The sequence below is a fragment of the Lithobates pipiens genome, unplaced genomic scaffold, assembly GCF_037356315.1.
Source record: "Lithobates pipiens isolate NorthernLeopardFrog02 unplaced genomic scaffold, aLitPip1_a1.2 Scaffold_27, whole genome shotgun sequence".
Lineage (NCBI taxonomy): Eukaryota > Metazoa > Chordata > Amphibia > Anura > Ranidae > Lithobates > Lithobates pipiens.
The window spans coordinates 179,303,498-179,322,973 of record NW_027507788.1 but is presented as its reverse complement, the minus strand read 5'-3'; the positions used below and the strand labels follow the sequence as shown (position 1 = coordinate 179,322,973).

Sequence of the window (19,476 nt, the reverse complement as noted above, 5' to 3'; positions counted from 1 at the left end):
ATGGATTCCACAACACATAAACTCTATCATGTACATGGAATGGATGCCAGAAGTTATCTTGATATGTATTTCTCTAATAAGGAAGACATGGTCTTTGCAGAGGATACTTTAAAATTTCCAATGGCGATGTTTCACTATCAGTTCAGCACCGGTATGTACAGCATATATTGATATTTTCAACAAAAAAATGCATGATGCTCCTAAAATGTTGTTAATAAATCTAGTGACGCGTACACACAATCAGAAATTCTCATTGGAAAAAGCTATGATGTTTTCCCGAAGGAATTCCGCTCAAGCTGTCTTGCCTACACACGGTCACACCAAATTGCGATCGTTTAGAATGCGGTGACGTACAACACGTACAACGGGACTAGAAAAAGGAAGTTCAATAGCAAGTAGCCAATAGCTTCCATCTCATAGTTGAATCTGAGCATGCGTGATTTTTAGTGTGTCTGAATTGCATACACACGATTGGAATTTCTGATAGAAAGTTTTTCCGTCTGGAAAATTGAGAACATGCTATCAATTTTTGGCTGGTGGGAATTCGTGTAGCTAAATTCGGATGGAGCATACACACGGTCGCATTTTCCAATGAAAAGCTCTCATCAGTCTTTTTCTGGCCGGAATTCTGATCGTGTGTACGCGGCATATGAGTATCACTCACATAAGAGGCAGTCCCCAAAGCTCTGACCTCACAGCTTCCTATTGCTGGTAGAGGGGGAATGTTTTATTTCTTACTAAAAAATCAAGCTGTTTCTATAGAAAAAATTATATAACTCACTAAGGGCTCTTCCACAATTTGTTGTGTTACAAACTGCAATTGAAATTGATTTGATTGATAATAGGTACACGCAATTAAATTGAATTTGTAAATAAATAAAACTAATAAAGTAAATAAAATAAATAACAATGATCAACACAAAAAATTTGTTTCCTCTGGAGCAACCAATCACCCTCTGATTATTGTATATATAGTATAATTGCTTGAATGAAGTCTACATTTGGGTAATTAATGTTCCTGGAGTAAGCAAGTCCAGGATAAGAGTACCAATCAAGGTTTTAGAAACTTCTCCAGTGGGAAAAGCTGTCTTGGGTGCCACTTCCATGGCAGGAAAACAACAACTTCAAGATTAAATCTCTGTCCATTTACTCCATCCAATGGCCCAATGAAGGGATGGAGAACTCTTGAGGTGGAGAGGTCAACAGTGTGTCATGGTTATGCAATAGAGTTGGTCTGCTTACCAGTTTCCATGTGTTCATCTCTAGAGACCAGCCAACCCTCACCTGAATGCTTTTGTAATCCATCCTTTGGCATGACTCCACCCTAGCTCCTATCAGAGCACTCTATATTAACCTGTGCACTACAGGCCATCCCTGCTGATCAACCATTGTGTATTCCTTTGTGTGTTAGCTTCCTGTTACCTGCCGTGTGCTCTTCTGTTGTTCCGTTACCGACTTTGGTGTGTCTTTGACTATCCCTGTTTGCCTGTGATCCTGACCTTTTGGCATGTCCCTGACTATTCCTGTCTGCTTGTGGCCCGACCTTGGCTTTGTCCCTCACCATCCCTATCCTCCTGTTGCCTACTGTGGGTGTGAGCTGGGGGACCCTGGGGGTCGCGACCTGGAGCCAGTTGCAGCCAAGTCCATCCTCACCACTAGAGGCGCTGGTGAACATCTGCTGGCTCTTAGATTCCGCGCCCCAGGGAATCTTATGCTCTAACCCCGGTGGGACCTGTCTCCCGTCCACAGCAGTCAGCCGTAGGGTCCACAATCCTTCGGTGCACTCCTGATCCCTACGGTGTGCATCTGTCATCTCGCCTCAAGGTGACCTGACACAGTGATAGCCTGATCCAAAGAAGATTATTGTAAAACAGAATCATAAACTGGTACCACATTTTGATGAGACGATAACAAATGATAATTTATTTCTTATGACTTTTTTATTTGGTGAATATGTCACTCTTATGCTGTGTACACATGACCAAACAAGGTCTGATGTAATCATTCTATCGGATATTACGATCGTGTGTGGGCTTCATCAAACTTTTTTCTTCAAAAATTCTGACAGACCTAGAAATAGAACATGTTTCAAATCTGTCTGACGGAATCAATTTCTATCGGAAAAACTGTTCGTCTGTATGCTGGTCCAACAAACCAAATACAACGCTAGGGCAGCTATTGGCTACTGGCTATTGAACTTGCTTTATTAGTCCCGTCGTACGTCATCACATTCAAAATGAACGGACCTTGGTCCGTTCATGTGTGGGCAAGTCCGTTCGGTCAGAAGTCTGTCGTAACTCCGTTGAAAGTCGGAACTGCGTCGGAAAGACCGTCGGACCTTCTCTGCCGGAAAGTCTAGTCATGTGTACGTGGCATTAGTCATTATATTATCACTTTTTATGTATTTGGTTGCAAAAGGTCAATTCACAAACATTATCATATTTGTTTTCTATTTTTAAGGTCCAGTTTACACTTGTACGACTTGTCATGCAACTTTGGACCCCAAAGTTACATAACAAGTTGCACCCCATGTTTTCTAATGAGTATTTGTGCATTTTAAGACTCAGGACTTTTTTCCTTCCACTTTTAGGAGCGTCAGGCATTTTTCTTTTTTACAGATTAAAAACATCTCTCTAAAAACATCTCTTTAAAGTAGTTCCTGTACTACTTTGGTCAGACTTTCATTCAATATGAGGGCCATAGACTTCAATGTAAACCCTCAAAAGTCTTTGTAGTGCACACGCAGTCACATGGTCAAAGTCAAAGTTGCAGAACATTCGCACTTGTCCAAAGCGGCATCAAAGTTGCATCAAGTCACATTGTAAAGTCGCAGTGGAGACCACACAATTTTGAAGTCACACAAGTTTGAATGGAGCCTAAATGATCAGAACAGATGTAGAGAAAAGTGATTGTTTCTCTGCAAATGGCCCTCTGATCCCTTTATACTCCCCTTACCCTCTCTCTCTTTCTTTTTCTCTCTCGCTCTCTCTCAGCTCCTTGCTCATCTGGTGCTTTCATATATTATGGATGTGACTTATAATATGTTGGTTGGAAACAATTTTTTACAGCTATTTTCACCTAGCACTGTCATTGAATGCCAAATGTTATGAAAATGTGAAATCTCTTTTTTAGCAGTGAAATTAGTTTTGGGTAAGATAACATCTGAATTTCTAATATTCCTCCAGGTCAAATTGAGGGTACATTTTTGATTGACATCACCATTGGTTCCGTCATTCACCATCTTTATTCTGCCTCAAAGTTTTTAAAAAAAATAGTCCTATTAAAATTCCAAGAGAAGTGTATTATGGAACTGAACAGATGGCTACATGACCGTACCGGAGCATATGATTGGTCGCATACATCATCAGCCGCAGCTGAGTTAGAAGGAATGAGGTGAATTGTTCCCTTTATGATTTTTGCATTTTAGGTTGCAGAAGATTGTTTTTTTTTAAAGGCAACTTCTATTGTTTTTGAGTAGATTTAATTTATTAAGCTGTTTAAATTACAAACTATTTTTCATGTTTTTAGTCAAGTAACTTTGAAATATTATGTTTTAAAAGTAAAATTTCAAATCTATGTTTTCATCCAGCAGGTGAAGCTCTCAGCTCTTTATAATGTTTTTAATCAGGCTCTCCTTATCTACTGTGCTGAAAAAGGCTATTCACATTGTTTAAAGTATCCAGATATGGCATATATGGCTCAGGAGGATGAACCCTTATCCAGGACCCCTTATAATTATAATCACAACTATCCAGAACAATCCCAATATCAGGATTTTCACAGGCCCACCCCTAACTATACAGGAAACCTAAAACTAAAACGAGGTTCCAGAGGGGGGTGTGGCGCCTCCAACGGAAAAAGAAAAGTAACTCAATAGGAGCCGGAATCTTTAATTTAAGTTCAGCCACACTTTCTGATAGTGAAAAACTGATCTTGGATAAAGGTCTAAAATTTGTCCCACCCAGAAAACTAAACAAATTCAATATGTTTATAGGCGTAAAAAAAGTACATCCGTAAAATGAACATTCAAAGACACTTTTTGTCCATACCTCCCACTAATATCAACAATTCTCATCAGAATAATAATACCCATTCAGGATTGTCCAACTCCTCCTTATTTAACCCTCTGGGTAATATCACCCCATCAATCAATGTTTTCCGTAATTTAGTATTGAATGACCTGGAAAAATGACCTAACAAAAAAAATTCACCAAGATCCTGCTATCCAAGCAGGTCTCAAGTCCCTCTGTGAGAGGAAGGACCTGATCATCCTTCCCGCTGATAAAGGGGGCGGGATCGTTGTATTAGACAAAAAAAAAACCTACATTGGAGAAATGAACAAACTTTTGGAGGATCGTAGTACATACAGTCCCTTACCAGGGGACACTACCGCAAAATATAAAAAGGCATATACAGAGATTGTAAATGAGGATTTTTCCTTAAATATTCTGAATCAAAAAGAAAAGGAATTTATGATTCCATTAGCTCCACATATTCCAATCATTTATCAACTACCCAAGATTCATAAGGATCCCGTGAATCCACCTGGCCACCCAATAGTAAGCGGTATCGATTCAGAATCGGAAAATACATAGATCACTATCTTCAGCCTTTAGTTAAACGTGTTCCATCTTACCTAGAGGACTGTAGAGACACTATCAGGTTGTTGGAAAGGGTGCAGTATCAAGATGACCTTATCTTGGTCACTGTGGATGTTTCCGCTCTTTACACTTGCATCCCACATCATTTAGGATTGGCCGCAGTTGAACTCTATTTATCTAGGGACTCTTCACTCCCCCCTATACACAGGAATTACATTATGGAGCTATTGAGATTTGCCACAGAGCACAATTACTTTTGGTTTCAGGGCTCCTTCTTTTCCCAAATCAAAGGCGTGGCTATGGGGGCTAAATACGCCCCAAGCCTGGTCAATCTATTCATGGCCCAGTGGGAGGAGGATGTCGTCTATGCCCTTGACAGACCTGAATTGGTCTTATGGGCTAGGTACATCCTCCTCCTATGGAGAGGCAGTAGAGTCTCCCTAGATTCCTTCATGTCAGTCCTTAATGAGAACGATCGTGGCATCATTCTCAACTATGAAGCCAGTACAACTAGTATCCACTTCTTAGATTTGGAGATCAATATAGTCAATAGGAGCTTAGAGTTCAAAACTTTCTTCAAATCGACAGATAGAAATGAATATATTCCAGTTGACAGTGGTTAAAATCAGTTCCACGTGGCCAATTTCTATGGTTATGCCGGAACTGCACTAATATCAATGATTTTTTCCAACAATCCGATATTTTAAAGCATAAATTTGTTGATAAGGTATACAGACCATCAGACTTGGATGATGATATTCTATTGGCCTCTGAGGTTGATAGAGATTCCCTCTTAGAGATAAAACCCAAAGCTATACAAAATTATAAATACAAATGGTCATTCTTCAACACTTTTTCCACCAAACATAGAGAAATTAAAAAAATTCTCAATAGGCATTGGAAGGTACTCCGCAGTGATAAAATCTTGGGGAATTCTATCCCTGAATGAGCAGAAGTTATATTCAGGGGAGCACGATCTATACAGGGAGATATTGCTCCCATCACCATAGACCCTCCAAAACCCATTTCATTTTTCCCTGAGAGTAAAGGTTTCTTCCCCTGCGGGAAATGTAACGTATGCACATTGGGAAGAAGGAAAATTGAGACCTTTACATCTACAGTCACTCAAAAGATGTATGCTATCAAACACTTTGCCACCTGTGTAACTAAGTTTATAGTCTATTTAATCATGTGCCCTTGTAAAAAACAGTATGTAGGTCGCACCATTAGAAATTGTTCTATTAGGGTAAACGAACATCTAGCTAAAATAAAAAAGGGATGCGACAAACATACTGTTCCCAGACATTATTTAGAACATCATGGGAGAGATCCAACTGGTACTCAGTTCCAGATCATAGACAGATTTATTCCCAGATGTAGAGGGGATTTGTGCCTTAGGGGCTTATCGTGCCTTGAAACTTTCTGGATACATGAACTCAGGTGCTATGCGCCACATGGCATGAACAATGACTGGGATATTAACTGCTTTATTAATCAGGCCTAATTATTAGCCTGGGTCTATGGACCCGGACGGCGGTGGCTCCAGTGATTGGGGGCATGCCCTCATCGCATCATAAATTATAGACGAGTTGTGGGACTGTGCCACATGTGGCTGTGTGATTCTCGTCCATGTGTGGTGCATTCCCGCACTCGCGGGGTTGTTCTGCATGTGGCTATGTGATTTTCTGTCCGCGTGTGGCATATTCCCACATTCTTCTATATATTTTTCGTTTTGATATTGTATTTTTATGTATATGTCATCTTGTCCTTATATTTTTATATCGATTTGACATTTACATTATTTTTTTGAGTTTTCTGGGATGGCATTTTAATTATAATTTCCAAAATGTGTCCATTCGGGTGGAGCTGTTTAATCTATACAGCTCACCCCATCCGATATCTGATTCATTGTTATGAACATTCTTTTTCATGTTTTTTTAGTTTTCGGGTTTTTTCAAACGTTTTTTTGGTAGGTCCTGTGGTGTCACTGGGTGCCCACATTTGTCAAATGTGCCTCTTGGGGACACTGGTCCCGAAGTGAGCCAAGGACATGCCCCCCCCCCCCCCCGTAGTCCAGATATTCCCATGTAGTTCTTTGCTATATATGAGTCTACACGTGCGGTGTGTTTGGGGCGGTGTCTTTCCCTCTTGGCAGATCCCGTGCTCAGACTTCCGCCTGTGCTAGGAGATCATGTGATCTCTGATGCATTAGGCAGAGCTACGTGAGCGAGATCCTGTAGGGAACACACGTCGGCATATGAGAGCTTCCTACGTCGGGGCACCATGTGACCCCCGACGCCGAAAGCGTTGCTAGGGGATCCCTGATGCAGGAAGTGCACCCACTGAATTCCTGATACAGTGGGCGGAACTACAGAACATGATTCCGTAGAGAACTCGTGCTAATGCATGAGAGCCTCCTGTGTTTGGGGACGTTGGGGACCCCGACACAGGAAATGTAGTCACGCGATCCCTGTTGCAGGGAATGTGGTCACGCCATCCTGCGCCGCTCCTTTCTTTCAATCGTGTGATCCTCCAACATGTGGAGGTCACGTGATTGATATAGGAAGTGGGGGCTGCATTGCAGTAATATCTAGTCATCACGGTTTATTGCCTCTTTGCGTCTCTCCAGTCTCTGCATGTTATTTATATTATATAAGGCACCTTTGTACATGGCAATATCACCTCCTATAACATCTATCGGAGTGTGACTCCAGAAGTGGGATTGCGGTCACATCCGGCTCCCATTGATGTTTATACAACACACAAACCCTAAAGGTGTAAGTGTTCAGATTGTCATTAGTGGTTAAAATGTTTAAATATGAGACCAGCTTCTGTTAACTTATACTTTCTGATTTATGTCAGCAATTATCGTGATATAGCATGATTACTTATTGAAATATATAGACATAAATTTTAATGATATTTTAATTTGTATATTTTGGTAGTTATGTATATTTTTTTGGCTATATAGACAAGTCATGTTCGAAGACTGATGGTCACATGGATGTGCTGATGATATTTACATATCATTATTTCCTGCTCCGCCCATTTTTATGGGCGGACCAGCTTTTGAGCAGTCTATTTATTGAGCAGCAATGTGGGGGACATAGTATGCCCCTGTTGAAGACTGATGGTGTCAAAACATGTCGGGTAGCATTACTTGTACCCCACATTGCTTTTATCCCTTCCTTTTTTTGATCACTTTTAATTTCAATTTTGTACCATATATATTTTTTCAATAAACCCATTGTTTTTTTTGATCTGCACCATCCGGAGCCTTTTTTTTTCTTTTTTTTTATCCATATGTTACTCATACGAGTTTTTACCTGAGATCTGTGTTTGGATATGCCTGGTTTCTGAAATATCATTCCTCCCTGGAACTTGGAGACCACCGGACGGTGTTTGTTGGGAATACCTACCTCTATTTGCGATCCGGGATGGTTCACACCTGGATCCCTCCTACTGAAGGCCAGAGCATAACCTTTGGTGATTATAAGCCTTTTAGACCCACTGTCATACGACAGGTGGGTCCAACACTATTTCGTAAGAGTACCCATTTTATATTTATAGAAGGTCCTCATATGAACACCGCTTCAGACAAATAGATTGCTGCTGTTGGTTCCTTCCTCTCCTCTTGTTATATCTTGGAAGAGACAGCGGTGGATCCAGGGGGGGCAACGGGGCAATTGCCCCCTCCGAGAATATGGCCAGCGGGTGCCAGCGCGGCCGGTTCCGCGGGTGCCAGCGCGCCCGGTTCCGCGGGTGTCAGCGCGCCCGGTTCCGCGGGTGCCAGCGCGCCCGGTTCAGCGGGTGCCAGCGCTGAGTGGACAGGTGGGGGGGGGCAGCTGGGCGACTTAGGAGGGCTGCTGGCTAATCAGGAAGCCAGCGGGCAGGGGAGCAGGGAGATGACATCATCTCTCACTGCCCTGCATCCCTCCAGTTCCGCCCTCACTGTGCGGGAAGCTGTGTGCAGCAGAGAGATTACATCATCTCTCTGCTGCCTATCTTCACTCTGGACTCAACAAAAGAACACCTTAGCAGAAAAGTGACACAGTAGGTGACAATCCGCAATGTGGCAGGCTACGTGGCAAGTGGCAATCCACAATGTGTGACAGGCTACATGGCAATTCGCAATGTGTGGCAGGTGACGTGGCAAGTGACAATCCGCAATGTGTGGCAGATGACGTGGCAAGTGGCAATCCGCAATGTGTGGCAGGCGATGTGGCAAGTGACAATCCGCAATGTGTGGCAGGCTACCTGGCAAGTGACAATCAGCAATGTGTGGCAGGTGACGTGGCAACTGACAATCCGCAATGTGTGGCAGGTGACGTGGCAATCCGCAATGTGTGGCAGGCTACGTGGCAAGTGACAATCCGCAATGTGTGGCAGGCTATGTGGCAGTCCGCATCTGGTGGCAGGTGACGTGGAAAGTGGCAATCCGTAATGTGTGGCAGGTGACGTGGCAAGTGATAATCTGCAATGTGTGGCAGGTGACGTGGCAAGTGACAATCCGCAATGTGTGGCAGGCTATGTGACAAGTGACAATCAGCAATTTGTGGCAGGTGACATGGCAAGTGGCAATCCGCAATGTGTGACAGGCTACGTGGCAAGTGACAATCCACAATGTGTGGCAGGTGACGGGGCAATCCGCAATGTGTGGCAGGCGATGTAGCAAGTGACAATCCGCAATGTGTGGCAGGCTATGTGGCAATCCGCATCTGGTGGCAGGTGACGTGGCAATCCGTAATGTGTGGCAGGCTACGTGGCAAGTGATAATCCGCAATGTGTGGCAGGTGACGTGGCAAGTGACAATCCGCAATGTGTGGCAGGCTACGTGGCAAATGACAATCAGCAATGTGTGTCAAGTGACATGGCAAGTGGCAATCCGCAATGTGTGGCAGGCGACGTGGCAAGTGGAAATCTGCAATGTGTGGCAGGCGACGTGGCAAGTGACAATCCGCAATGTGTGGCAGGCTACGTGGCAAGTGGTAATCCGCAATGTGTGGCAGGTGACGTAGCAAGTGACAATCCGTAATGTGTGGCAGGCTACGTGGCAAGTAACAATCCGCATTTGGTGACAAGTGACGTGGCAAGTGGCAATCCGCAATGTGTGGCAGGTGACGTTGCAAGTGTCAATCCGCAATGTGTGGCAGGTGACGTGGCAAGTGACAGTCCGCAATGTGTGGCAGGCTACGTGGCAAGTGACAATCCGCAATGTGTGGCAGGTGACGTGGCAAGTGACAATCCGCAATGTGTGGCAGGCTACGTGGCAAGTAACAATCCGCATTTGGTGACAAGTGACGTGGCAATTCGCAATATGTGGCAGGTGACGTGGCAAGTGGCAATCCGCAATGTGTGGCAGGTGACATGGCAAGTGACAATCCGCAATGTGTGGCAGGTGACGTGGCAAGTGACAATCCGCAATGTGTGGCAGGCTACGTGGCAAGTGACAACCCGCAATGTGTGGCAGGCTACGTGGCAAGTGACAATCCGCAATGTGTGACAGGCTACGTGGCAAGTAACAATCCGCATTTGGTGACAAGTGACGTGGGAGGTGGCAATCCGCAATGTGTGGCAGGTGACGTGGCAAGTGACAATCCGCAATGTGTGGCAGGTGATGTGGCAAGTGACAATCAGCAATGTGTGTCAAGTGACATGGCAAGTGGCAATCCGCAATGTGTGGCAGGCGACGTGGCAAGTGGAAATCTGCAATGTGTGGCAGGTGACGTGGCAAGTGACAATCCGCAATGTGTGGCAGACTACGTGGCAAGTGACAACCCGCAATGTGTGGCAGGCTACATGGCAAGTGACAATCCGCAATGTGTGGCAGGCTACGTGGCAAGTGACAATCCGCATTTGGTGACAAGTGACGTGGCAAGTGGCAATCCGCAATGTGTGGCAGGTGACGTGGCAAGTGACAATCCGCAATGTGTGGCAGGTGACGTGGCAAGTGACAATCCGCAATGTGTGGCAGACTACGTGGCAAGTGACAACCCGCAATGTGTGGCAGGCTACATGGCAAGTGACAATCCGCAATGTGTGGCAGGCTACGTGGCAAGTGACAATCCGCATTTGGTGACAAATGACGTGGCAAGTGGCAATCCGCAATGTGTGGCAGGTGACGTGGCAAGTGACAATCCGCAATGTGTGGCAGGTGACGTGGCAAGTGACAATCCGCAATGTGTGGCAGGCTACGTGGCAAGTGACAATCCGCAATGTGTGGCAGGCTACGTGGCAAGTGACAATCCGCAATGTGTGAAGGCTACGTGGCAAGTAACAATCCGCATTTGGTGACAAGTGACGTGGCAAGTGGCAATCCGCAATGTGTGACAGGTGACGTGGCAAGTAACAATCCGCATTTGGTGGCAAGCGACATGGCAAAAGACACCCTCAGGGCTCCCATTGATTCTGCATTATGGTGAGTTGAACCATTTAATTTTATATTACAATGTATTAATAGAAATAATGCGCTTCAATCATCCTGACACCATAACAGCCATGGTGCCGTAATGATTGAAGTGCCAATACCAGCCATTTTTCCCATATAAATAGCCCCCAAAAAAACATTTTATAGAAGTGCCCCTCCCGAGACTAAACTCTGGATCCGCTCCTGGGAAGAGAAGATTGGCTTCTTTCCTATTCAGCACAATAAGAGGACATTTACATAGAGAGAAGAACTGACATTAGCTTCTCTTTAGCATTCATGATATGCGGCCTTATTGTTATTATGTTGCACAATAACTGTTTATGATATCCAGCTTTGTTATGCACTGTATTGCACAATAATTCTTTGATACTTAGTTTTGTTTGTTCTGTAGTGAAAAATAACTGTGGGATTATTCCTTCAGTATTTATACACTTTCTTTTGATTTTTTGTTCACTCATATCAATTGTGTTTATTATCTTAGCGCTACACTATTTATTTTACATAATGAACATGGCCAGCACCTGGCAGTATGCAGTTTAGATGATTGCGCATAACCTATAGGTTTACTATGGGGCATCCTTAGTCAGTTGTCCCTCCAATACACTGAAGCTGGCTCTGTGAGCCGATCATGTGACCAACCGGACCATTTTCCTCTACTGTGAAGCCTATGGATGATGTCACCACCCAGGCGCTGCAGCCGTTGTCAGCGATCTTTTCTCTCCAAGGAAACAGGCTGCTGAGAAAACATGTGACTGGACCAGAGCACCTTCAGAATAGGTACTCTGGTACCTATTTCCTTTACAGGGTAGTTAATATAGGGCTTACATTAAAGGTGGGACCAGGTTGAAGTTTAGAGTGTATTTGATTGGACTTCTACTTCAATAGCGCAAGCTGTAACTTATATTTATAGAACGCAGAACAGCAATGCCTTGGATTTGAGCAGTTCCAGCTTTCTCTAATTTTTCTGATAGACATAAGCTTGGGTGTCCCCACTGCAGGCAAAGGATTTCAACTGTGTTGAAGTCAATAGGGGTACATTTTTTTGATGGTCACTTTTGGCCCTTTGATAAGGGAGGTGTATTAAATAATTCCAGCAGGCTTGTGTTTCATAAGCAGCTGGTATTGGCCCATTAACATGTAGAAAAGATCTTGCACTTACTGTAATTGCTTATTAACTACTTGCTTACTGGGCACTTAAATCCCCTTCTTGCCCAGGCCAATTTTCAGCTTTCAGAGCTGTTGCACTTTGAATGACAATTGCGTGGTCATGCAACACTTTATCCTTATTACATTTTTATCATTTTTTTCACACAAAAAGAGCTTTCTTTTGGTGGTATTTAATCACTACTGGGGTTTTTATTTTTTGCTAAACGAATAAAAAAAGACTGAAAAAAAAAACGTTTCATAGTTTGTTATAAGCTTTTGAAAACAGGTAATTTTTCTCCTTTATTGATGTGCGCTGATGAGGCTGCACTGATGGGCACTGATAGGTGGCACTGATGAGGCGGCACTGGTGGGCACTGATCAGGAGGCACTGATGAGGCTGCACTGATGAGGCTGCACTGATGGGCACTGATAGGTGGCACTGATAGACAGCACTGAAAAGTGGCACTGATGATGCGAAACCGGTGGGCACTGATTGGCTGCACTGGTGGGCACTGATGAGGCGGCAGTGCCTCTCTGTGTGAGTGTCCGATGTCCTGTTTACAGAAGCCGGTGATTTGCCTTTTTTTCTCCTCACATTGTCAGCGTGAGAAAAAAAAAGTATTACTTGTTTCTGTTTACATCACGTGATCAGCTTTCATTGGCTGACAGTTAGTCATATGGTAAGGGTTCTGTGATCAGCCGAGTCTCATTGACTAGATGAATAAGGGGAATATTTATGCATGTAAAAAGAGAAATAATAATTTTCTATAACGAGATGTATTTTATATATATATATATATATATATATATATATATATATACTGAATTCTAGGCAGATATAAAAGACTCAAATTAACAGAGCTCTGTAATCATTTTAAATGCAAACAGTGTAAGTACCTGAATGCAACCTGTCACCCACCTCTTGCAGTCTCTGTCCTACAGGAATGGTGTGTGAGAGGAAAAAGCAGCCCATGTTCATGTGGTGATCGAAGGAAGGAGTAACAGAGAGACAAGACCATCACTGTGCTGCTTCTTATATCACTGTCCAGTCACAGAGTGAGGAGGGTCCAGGACAACCTGGGCTAAGAGGAAGTGGATTCAATGATCCCGGCCATCAGACCGGGGACATCAAGGGGCAGAAAAATGGTACTATGGGGGATATCTCTGGACTGAAGGTGAATATTGCAGAAAATCTGGTTGCATTTTTGTGTATTTTAACCACTTCTGGACACACATGCTGTTGTACATCCCTACTTTGGGGACGGATATCATTATTATGGCAGCAGCTAGCTGCCATAACCCTGGTATCCCGTGTTCAGGCAGCGGTCCGGTACAAGATAAAAGTGGTCTCTGCAGCGGATTTGCCGCGATATCAGTTTTATCGGTGGCGGGAGAGGGGTCCCCTCTCCCGCCGCTATCTGGTGCCTTCCGCCGCTTACCAGAGCCGTCGGCAGCAGCGGAGGCAATCGAATACTTCTCAGTGTTCTGCATGGAGACGAGCGAGGGTAAGATGGCCCCCACTCGTCTCCATGACACTGCAGGGCAGAAGTGATGTCATAACGTCACTTCCGCCCATAGCTCTTAAAGGGTCATTTTTTTTTTTTTTTTATTGCATTTTAGTCTAAATATGAGATCTGAGGTATTTTTTACCCCAGAGCTCATATTTAAGAGGTCCTGTCATGCTTTTTTTCTATTCCAAGGGATGTTTACATTCCTTGTAATAGGAATAAAAGTGCACAATTTTTTTTTTTAAAACAGTGTAAAAATTAAAAATAAAAGGTAAAATAAATAAGATTTTTTTTTTTTTTAAATGTCGCCTATGGAAATTTTTAAGGATAAAAGTTTATCGCCATTCCACGAGCGGGCTCAGTTTTGAAGCATGACATGTTGGGTATCAATTTACTCGGCGTAACATTATATTTCACAATATAAAAAAAATTGGGCTAACTTTACTGCGCAAATACAGTGTGACAAAAAATATTGAACCAACCACTATTTTTTTCTGTAGGGTGTTAGAAAAAAAAATGTATAAGGTTTGGGGGTTCTAAGTAATTTTCTAGCAAAAAAAATGTTTTTAACGTGAAAACACCACATCTAAAAAAGAGGCCTGGTCTTAAAGTGGTTAACACGCTATTCATCTTATTTGTATCTTGAGTTGTTTTTTTTTTTTTTTTTTTTTATCCTAAAATTGATAGATATACTATAGCGTAGATATAAAATAAAATCACGTTTATTTGTATTTGATCAGAAATTAGTGGACGTGCTTTCCAGTGTAGCACCCTGATGTCTAGGCAGGGTTGCTCTTAAATGTACCTGCCAGGTGTATTGGCCTAGGCCAACTGTTAGGGATCAATTGAGTTCAAGTCTGGAATTGCTGCAGTTCTCTCTTCTCTCTTCTGTCACTAGATGGCCGGGTATCTGGTGACATTAGATAAGACAAGGGCATTGCAAGGATGGATTATTAATGGGTGAGGTGTCTCAGCCAATGGCAGGTATCATCTTGGGTCCCTTGGCCTGCTGGGACAGCCTATTTTTTTGCGTGGGGTCAAGTGATTAGGGTTTCGGTGCCACAAGGGTGGACATGCTGCCTGGGCTGCTAGGCCGGAGTTTGGGCCTATTCTGGGCACATCTGGCTGCTAGACTGTCTGAGGGCCTATCCAGAAACAAGAGAGCACTGTAGGGTTGGGATTGCGGCTTGCGGTCCAACCAGAAGTGATGGTTCTGCCGGCCAGAGAACCTGTCATGGTTGGAGGTAGAGGGGAAGCTGTCGCCACTAAGGGAACAACCACCTTGTTACCAGGGACCCAAGTGAGTAGCTTAAGCAAATCTCGGAGCAGTATTCTCATCAACCGGTGATGGTGAAGAATCTGAAAACTTCAGCAGGTGCCAAGCAAGGGACCCAGCCAGTGGGGTGACACTTGAGGAATATCTGAAGTGCCAAGCCAGGGACCCAGCAGGGAAGTGGGGGTGACGCTTGAGGAAGATTCTAAAGTAAGAAGATTAGAAGAGCTCAGGATTCAGTGGCAGTGAATCAGCAAGTCTAGTGAGAGAGACTGAGAGCACAATGGGCTGAGAACCTACAAGAAGTGATTGTATAAAAGTGTAGCGCCGGTTCCTGAAGAGCACACGCTATGTGTTTTTGAAATGTAATGTTACCCTTAAACCGCAGTTTGGTTTGGGTTTGATTGCTCTAAATTTTGACCTCAGCATCAGTCTGACTGGACTACCGGGTGTTCTGCCTAGCCATAGGTGGCGCTGTCACTTGCGGCAGGCATGGAAACACAGTCTAGTTGGGTGCATTAAGGTTACTTTCTCTCGGAACCAGCCCAGTGGAAGTGTCACTCTTGCTGTGCCTTCTGGGAGAGGGAACTTAAGGTGCGGCTGTCACGTGTTTCTGGGTTCCGGTCCAGAAGTATGTTCTGACTGCATGGTCCTGGTCCTCCTGACCAGCCAACAGGACCTTCATGGCCTGGGGTGCGGATCCACCCGACTTTACATCTCGGCGCTGGCTAGCCCGAGGTGAGGAAACTGAGGGAGGGATCCGGAAGTGGTCTGGTGCTGTCTTGGTTAGTGGAGAGGCACAGCAACTGTGAAGTTATCCAGGGGAGGACTCTTCCGGAGAAGGCCACGCAAGGGTTGGCTTCTCAACAAGAGCCCGGAAGAGCTAAAGGACCTAAGTGAATCCAATCTCGTGTGATATCGCCAGACCGGCTGCAAGATACTGGTACCACACAAGTGTTCTACAAGCTTTCAAGTTTCCCTCACATGCTCTATAGCAAACAGTGGCGGCCCGCCCATAGGGGGCGCCCGGGCGCCGCCCCCCCTCCAGGCAGTCGCAAAAAAAAAAAAAAAAAATTGAAAAAAATAAATATATATTTTTTTAAATGGCCCTTTAAAAAAAAAATGAAAAAAAGTCCTTAAGTGCACTGTGTACGAGCGCCGGACACAGTGCAGCGCTGGACACAGTACACTGTGTGAAGCGCCACGTCAACGCAATCACAAGATTGCAGATGCAGCGCTTCATTTGCGGGGTTTTAACCCACCTTGTGGCGCAATTAAAAGTGCCGATCTGCATCCGCCCGGCGCCCATAGGTTTACTATGCTATGGGCTTTAAGTGACAGACTAGTTAGTCTGTCACTTCCGGTCTTCCCCTGTGTCAGACCAGTGCGCCGAGCGGAGGAGTGAACTCCTGCACTTGCCGCTATGAAACAACAACAAGGTAGATGCTGGAAATCCACAGGAGGGGGGCAGAGCTGAATGATTCCACTGACAGCCAAACGAGGCACAGCAACACCAGTGGAGATATTAGAATCACTGAGGATCACACAAGGCTGGTCTCCTTATTTCTACAGGATGGATGGAGGGGGAGGTTTCACACGGGCTGTGTGTTTATCAAGTGCTGATCGTCAGTGCTTCTATTATCTCCACTGGTGTTGCTGTGTCTCGGTTTGGCAGTGTCAGTGGAGGCTCTTGTGAAACACACAGCCCATATGAAGTCTCCCCCCACCCACCCATCCCTCTGTCCCTGATTCATCCCACCCACCAGATCTCTGTCCCTGATCCCTGATCCATCCCACCCACCATCTCTCTGTCCCTGATTCATCCCACACACCATCTCTCTGTCCCTGATCCCTGATCCATCCCACCCACCCACCATCCCTCTGTCCCTGATTCATCCCACCCACCAGCTCTCTGTCCCTGATCCCTGATCCATCCCACCCACCCACCATCTCTCTGTCCCTGATCCATCCCACCCACCCACCATCCTTCTGTCCCTGATCCATCCCACCTACCATCTCTCTGTCCCTGATCCATCCTACCATCCTTCTGTCCCTGATCCATCCCACCTACCATCTCTCTGTCCCTGATCCATCCCACCATCCTTCTGTCCCTGATCCATCCCACCTACCATCTCTCTGTCCCTGGTCCATCCCACCTACCATCTCTCTGTCCCTGGTCCATCCCACCCACCATCTCTCTGTCCCTGATCCATCCCACCAACCATATCTCGGTCCCTGATCCATCCCACCCACCATCTCTCTGTCCCTGATCCATCCCACCGTCCTTCTGTCCCTGATCCATCCCACCAACCATCTCTCTGTCCCTGGTCCATCCCACCCACCATCTCTCTGTCCCTGATCCATCCCACCAACCATATCTCTGTCCCTGATCCATCCCACCCACCATCTCTCTGTCCCTGATCCATCCCATCGTCCTTCTGTCCCTGATCCATCCCACCTACCATCTCTCTGTCCCTGGTCCATCCCACCAACCATATCTCTGTCCCTGATCCATCCCACCCACCATCTCTCTGTCCCTGATCCATCCCACCGTCCTTCTGTCCCTGATCCATCCCACCTACCATCTCTCTGTCCCTGATCCATCCCACCAACCATATCTCTGTCCCTGATCCATCCCACCCACCATCTCTCTGTCCCTGATCCATCCCACCATCCTTCTGTCCCTGATCCATCCCACCTACCATCTCTCTGTCCCTGGTCCATCCCACCCACCATCTCTCTGTCCCTGATCCATCCCACCAACCATATCTCTGTCCCTGATCCATCCTACCCAGCATCTCTCTGTCCCTGATCCATCCCACCATCCTTCTGTCCCTGATCCATCCCACCCATCCATCCCTCTGTCCCCGATCCATCCCACCCATCCATCCCTCTGTCCCTGATCCATCCCACCCACCCATCACTCTGTTCCTGATCCATCCCACCATCCTTCTGTCCCTGATCCATCCACCCATCCCTCTGTCCCTGATCCATCCCACCCACCCATACCTCTGTCCATGATCCATCCCACCCACCATCCCCCTGTCTCTGATCCATCCCACCACCCCTCTGTCCCTGATCCATCCCTCTGTCCCTGATCCCATCCCACCCACCACTGATCCAACTCCCCACCCCACCTCCATCCCTCTGTCTCTGATCATCACCATCCCTCTGATCCCACCACCAAAGGCAAACATGTAAGATATTGCATTATTGCAGTCACTAAATGTGATGACTGTATTTGTTTTATTTTATTAGGCTTTCTTGTACTTCATTGTCTGCGGTGACCTCTGCCTATTGCTGTTTCCCGAGCACCTTTTTTGTGTTTCCTGTTTTTTTTTCTCTGGTGAACGAGGAGTGTGGCTGGGCTGTCAGACATATTGATGTGTCATTAGAACCTGGTGTATAATGTAGAGCCTGGTATATGATGTACAGAGCCCTGTCTATAATGTAGAGCCTGGTATATGAAGTATAGAGCCCTGTGTATAATGTAGAGCCTTGTATATGATGTACTACAGGGGACAGAGTTGGTGGATTCTATAATGGGTGGGGCTTATTAAAAGTGGGATGGGTCAAAGGGGTGGGCGTGGTCTAGCGCCCATCTTAAAACTTCACCAGCCGCCACTGATAGCAAAGTCTGTGGCAGAGACTTATTCCTGACTCGAGTACCCTGTTGGCTGCTAGGCCTGGTGAGAGAAGGACTATCCAATTAGGGTGAGGATCCAGTTGTGAATGGCTATTCTCTGGATTTGGATTTTAACAATAAGTGTACCTGGACTTTTCACCTAAACCCTCTGATCCTGTGTTGAGAGACTGTGTTGTTAACAATTTTTTTGCAAATAAAAATCCCTTTAAGTGGATCTGTCGTCAGTCTCTGCAGTTTTTGGGCCATCTACCCCGGAAAACCCCTAGACGCATACGAGGTGAAGAAGGTAACAGTAAGCCCAATAAATTCAGCCACTCCTTCAGGTCAGTGCTACAAAAGTAAAGGAGTTTTTTACAATTTGTGTTAGGAACTGTTCTAAGACTGTTGCCAAATCAGACAGCGCTCTTATGCATGCAGATGTGGTGTCTTGCTGGATGCCTTTCTCTGTATGGCTGTCTACCAGGGATGAGCTTTATGTTCAAGTCAAACTCATGTTCGACTCGACCATTGGCTGTTCGCCGAACAGCGAACAATTTTGGGTGTTCGCGGCAAATTCAAAAGCCACGGAACATCCTTTAAAAGTCTACAGGACAAATCAAAAGTGCTAATTTTAAAGGCTTATATGAATGGTATTGTCATAAAAAGTGTTTGGGGACCTGGGCCCTGCCCCAGGGGACATGTATCAATGCAAAAAAAGTTTTAAAAACTGAAGTTTTTTTGGGAGCAGTGATTTTAATAATGCTTAAAGTGAAACAATAAAATGTGTAATATTCCTTTAAATTTCGTAACTGGGGGTGTCTATAGTATGCTTGTAAAGAGGCGCATTTTTCCCATGTTTAGAACAGTGTGACAGCAAAATTACATTTCTAAAGGAA

The 19,476-nt window shown here is 45.1% G+C and overlaps 1 protein-coding gene across 1 annotated transcript in view; it reads left to right on the top strand.

Moving 5' to 3' along the window:
* Positions 1-19,476, top strand: part of LOC143934386 (indolethylamine N-methyltransferase-like) — a 159,430-nt gene continuing 139,954 nt past the window's right edge. The window contains exons 1-2 of the mRNA XM_077457955.1: positions 1-151; positions 3,186-3,393. Coding sequence (XP_077314081.1) covers positions 1-151; positions 3,186-3,393 — 359 coding nt within the window. The remainder of the gene's footprint in view (positions 152-3,185; positions 3,394-19,476) is intronic.